The 4,680-nt window shown below is 53.6% G+C and overlaps 1 protein-coding gene across 1 annotated transcript; it reads right to left on the bottom strand.

Annotated features, from left to right (window-relative positions):
* Positions 1-206: 206 nt before the first annotated feature.
* On the bottom strand, positions 207-4,318 carry SHISA3 (shisa family member 3). Its single transcript, XM_027597510.2, has 2 exons — positions 4,010-4,318; positions 207-1,751 (listed from the first exon to the last, which is right to left on the bottom strand). Exons 1-2 carry the CDS (start codon positions 4,284-4,286, stop codon positions 1,312-1,314), a joined length of 717 nt encoding a protein of 238 aa, XP_027453311.1. The 5' UTR covers positions 4,287-4,318; the 3' UTR covers positions 207-1,311.
* Positions 4,319-4,680: the final 362 nt, after the last annotated feature.

The following is a 4,680-nucleotide window of genomic DNA, read 5'->3' as shown; positions in this document are numbered from 1 at the left end:
CATGGCAGTACACGCGCCTCCGTGCCGCATCTTCCCAGTGTCCCAAGAAGCCAGAAATCCAGATTCTTATGAGAAATGTCCCGACTTTTCAATCTATAAAAATTCACATCCTTCGCTGCTTTTCACAAGCCCTACTGCAAAAAGAGCTTTTTAATGCAATTGAAAATCAATGTAAGATTTTTTTTTAATTTCAAACTATGAAGTGATAAGTAAAGACATTTCCTTTTATTGAATAGCAGAGTATCATTAAGAAGATAAAATGAAGCGCGTTGATCTAAAATTTCAAATGGGCATCACAAAAACATTTTATTTATTCTAACCCAGCAGGATATATGCCCAAATGTGTAATCCTCAGACGTGGAATTCAGTGGCACTTAATATATGTAATATTGGGTAATTGTAACCAAGAGCTGGACTCTGAACTCCATAGTTATTACATAAAAAATTTCAGTGTGACTACTAAATAATTAGTACCGTCAATGTGGTAAATACATTAAGTTACAAATCTTTACATTTGTACATCATAACTCATTTTACAAATAAAGGTTTTAAGACTCAACTGTCCAACTTTCTTTAAACACTAAATGTTGCTGAACAAAAAGTCTGCAATAAATATTCCCTCAGGTGGGTGGGGGAAATGCTTTTACGTAAGATCTGTGTTACAATGAATATCTGTGTAAATATTTAAAACCTTAAACTCCTCATGTGGTTATTGAAATCTTGTATTCTGAAAAAGCTTATATTTTAAACAAAATTTAGTTATTAATTTAAAAAGTAACTGTTCTCACAATGCTGATGTTATTCATTGTTAGGTTCCTCCCCGAATCATAAATAGGTTGTTCAACTGTCCCCTCAGGTTGCTGAGTTGTTAATTTTTTTAAAAAGAACCTTCAATAATTACCATCCAGGTGTTTTCCTTTGCTTGTTGAGGTACAGATTTGTATTATGACTCACTGAACAACTTAGAATGAAAAAAGAACACGTGGGCCTTTTCTCAACAGTATAGCTGAGCTGTCCAATTACACATCTTCAGCCAATTTGCAACTTTAAAAGTCGAACTGCTGCGTATTTGGAATAAAAGTAGCATAAACTGAAATGTAATAATCACCATGTTTTCAAAGCCAGAAAGCAATTCTGTAACACACCCATCCTGTGATTGGAGCCAGGAAGCGTAGGACTAAGAAGGCGCTGTGTTTTCCTAGCACATTCCTCCAGGACATTGCGGGGTTCAAGGCAAATTCCCCCGGAAGTCCTTGGGGCAATGGCGACAGCCCTCCACCTGTCTTCCAGGTGTACTATCGCTGTGGCTTGTCAACTGGAACTGAAGTCCGGACAACTCTTCCCAGGCAGCGGGGGCTCCTGCTGGAGTGGGTAAGCGAAGTATTGGGGTGACACCAGGAAACCGGATGGCTGCGTCAGGTGGATTGGGTGGCCTGTGGTGTAAGGTGGGGGCGGTGAGGGCACCAGGCAGCCTGGCTCTGCTCTGGCAAAGGAGAATCTGCGGATGGAGCCCCCAGTGGAGCTGGAGCTGGTGGCCGTGCTGGACTGCCTGGAAGGTGCCCTGAGGCTCGTGGAAGTCAAGATCATGGGCAGGGTCTCTGTCTGGTAGCTGCGGAGTGAGAAGCGGATTGGCTGCTGTGAGGGCTCCTTGGGTCTCAAGCAGGTGCAGCAATAAATAGCCACTAAGGAGCCCAGGATGATGAAGGCAATGAAGATGGAGCCAACGATGAGGAAGGGAACATAGACGGGCTCTAAAAGGTAAAAACAGACAGACACAGGTGTTTGGACAAGAGTCTCCCAAACTCCAGGCAGCTCCCGGTGGGAGGTAAGCGGCCCAGTAGGACCACCCTTGTCAGCCCAGGCTCTCGGAGCTTATTACTGGTAATCTCTGAAGTGCGAACTGAGATGACTGAATATTCTTGCTCCTAGCAGGGGAAGGAAGCAAACATCCTGGAGCCTCTGTTAGCAATTAGCCATTATATTGCACATCTGGAAATCAGAAGGAACAGAACCTACCCTCCTGTTCAAGCACTGAAGGGAGGGGAAGGGTGAGTTGTTTGGTCACCTTGACTCCGGATTTAAATCCAGGTTTTGGGTAGTTTTATCACGGTGGGGCACTTAGGGCTCTGACCCATCCCCGATGCTGAAAATTCTTCTCCCGTCCAAGAATCTCCAATCTAAGCAAAGAGAACCGGGCCTGTAAGGGAGACCCCCATTATAAGACTAAGGAAAGAATGGTATAAAGAAAGCCATAGTGGGCCTCAATTAACTGTGTCTTGACTGCATCGGAAATTGTGCCTGGCTCTTTCTTATTTATTATCTGACTCAAGTCCTGTGGAGACTCTTGTAAGGTGGACATGGTCAGCTCTGTTTTCCAGATGTGGAAACATACTTGTTTTTGACCCTCCCAAAGACACACAAGCAGTGATTGACAGGTAACTATCAACCCGGAGGTTCTGTAGGTTCCTGGGTGTAAGCTCTTCAGTCTCCCATCCGCTCTGCCATGTTTAGTAGTAGAAGGCGAGGGGAAAGCGACTAACCACTTACTTGGGGGCACTGTGCTAAGCATTCATACACTCTCACTCAATCCACAATCCAACTCCTCAGAACAATATGCCCATTTTAGAGTTGAGATGGGGCCCAGAGCAGTTAAGTAACTTGCCCAAGTTACACAGCTGGCAAGGGGCAGAGCCACAAGCCAAGGTCCCTCAGAGTTCGGCTGATCCCGCCTCAGTGAGTGCGGGGCCGGCCCCCTCTCCTGCTGCCCTCCCCCCCCGCCCCCCGCAACAAACCGGATTCGGGGAGGCCCAGGAAGGAATACCCGCTGCAGACTGCGCATCGACCCTTACACTCTGCAGAGCAACCGGGTCCCCCAGGGTGAGTGGAGTAAGCCAGGGGAAAGCGTCTGTATCTTTTTGTAGAGGACCGCCTAGAGTTCCCTGCTTTCCCCTGAGCATCTTTTCTCCAGAAACCACTTCGCCAATCCCCCAGATTGGGAGTTTTGACGCTCGAAGTTAAATTCCTTGAGAGTGTAATGGAGCTCTAAGGCAGAGCAGGCTCCCCTTTCCTCCGGGTTATTACTCTATTGGCGAGTGGCTCTGGGGCAGAGGGGGTGCTCTGGGCACCAATAATTTTCTTTCCCGCGACCTTCTTTTGCCCGCTTCACACCTCCGCTGTGGAGTTCTGGGGTGTCACCCGCTCTTAGCTCCGCCCGCTCCCCCGGGTCCCGGCGGTAAAACCATCGCCTCGAGCTCTAACCGGTTTCCCTGACGTTCCCATTCAGGTGGAAAGCTTTTTCTTTTCTTTCTTCCTTTCTTTTTTTTTTTTAGGTGTAAAGTTCCTCTGCTGGGGTCATGATTTACTCCGCTCTGAAGTGAGCGGAAATTTGACCCGTGTTTTCCGACACGAGAATAGGGGGCGGGCAGCCCCTGCGACCCTGGTTTCTGAATCTCCACCTAGAGGACCTGGGCATTTCTGAAAGGCGTGACAATGGGGGTGGGCCGGAGAGGGTAATTCGATGCAGAGAAATGAAAGGAAGTGGGGAGAACGAGGCAGAGGCTTAGGAACGCTACCAAAGATCCACCAAAAAGGGGGGGAGCGGTGAACGTGGCTCAAGTTCCTGGGCCCTGCGGGGCTGCAGATGAGCGCTCCCCAAGAGTTGCGGTCTCTGGCCGCCGGCAATCCCCGAAACTCCTGGAGTGACCAGGACGCACCATGGGGCGCCCCCACCGCCCCGGAAAACCGCAACCCGACCTGACGCTGCCCCCGTAGCTCTTCTCCTCACCTCCCGCGCTCCCGCGAGCTCCAGCTGTCTCGCCCAGGGCCTCCGGTGCAAGCCCTGCAAACTTTCCTGGGGCTGACCCGCGGAGACCGCGTGTGGCGGGAATCGGGAGTGCAAGCGAATTAGGGCGCCTGACCCGAAATGCGACCACCCGCTCCGCCTCGATGCCCCCACCTGGCCGCCCCACCAAGCGCAGACGCCGGGCGGGGGCCGAGGGCCCGCACTTACGTGCGGTGATGCCGGGGTGCTCCAGCTCGCCGCGGTCGTTGGTGCAGCTTCCCTGCTCCAGCCTGGCGTCGGCCGCGGCGCAGCAGTAGCGCAGCGCGCAGGAGCCGCAGCAGATGGTGGCGTCCAGCGTGTCGAAGTCCTCCGGGCACTGGAAGCCCTCGTGGTAGTTGCCCTGCACGTCCACCCAGCCGTGGCAGTACTCTCCCGACTGCTGGGCGCCCGCCGGGCTCCAGCGCAGCCAGCCCAGGAGAAGCCAGAGCGCCAGCAGCGCCCCCATCGCCGCTGGGCGCCCGGGCCGGCCGGGAGGGAACGCAGCGGGAGAGCGAAGCGCGGAGCGCCGCGGTGCCGCCTCCCTCCCCGGGGCGCGGCTCGGGCGGCTGGCCCCCGGCAGCCGAGCCACCCCCCCCAACTCCTCGCGCGGGCTAGCAGGGGCCGGGGAGGCGGCAGGGGCTGCGCCGCGGGCTCCGCAGGCCGGGGGTCTGCATGGTGTGCGGGGGCGAGGGGGCGAGGGCCCGCGGGAGGCGCCGGCGGAGGCTGCTGCTGGGGAAGCTGCTGCCGCCCTTCGCTGGTCTCATACTGCGGCGGGCGCGAAGGGCGCGCCGGACCGTCGGCCGCCTCCCGCCCCTCTCCTCAAGGGAGCCATCAAGTCCCGGGCTGGCGACCCCCGCGCC

This window comes from Zalophus californianus, chromosome 2, assembly GCF_009762305.2.
Source record: "Zalophus californianus isolate mZalCal1 chromosome 2, mZalCal1.pri.v2, whole genome shotgun sequence".
NCBI lineage: Eukaryota > Metazoa > Chordata > Mammalia > Carnivora > Otariidae > Zalophus > Zalophus californianus.
The sequence above is the reverse complement of the archived record's forward strand: the minus strand, read 5'-3'. Positions and strand labels throughout refer to the sequence as shown.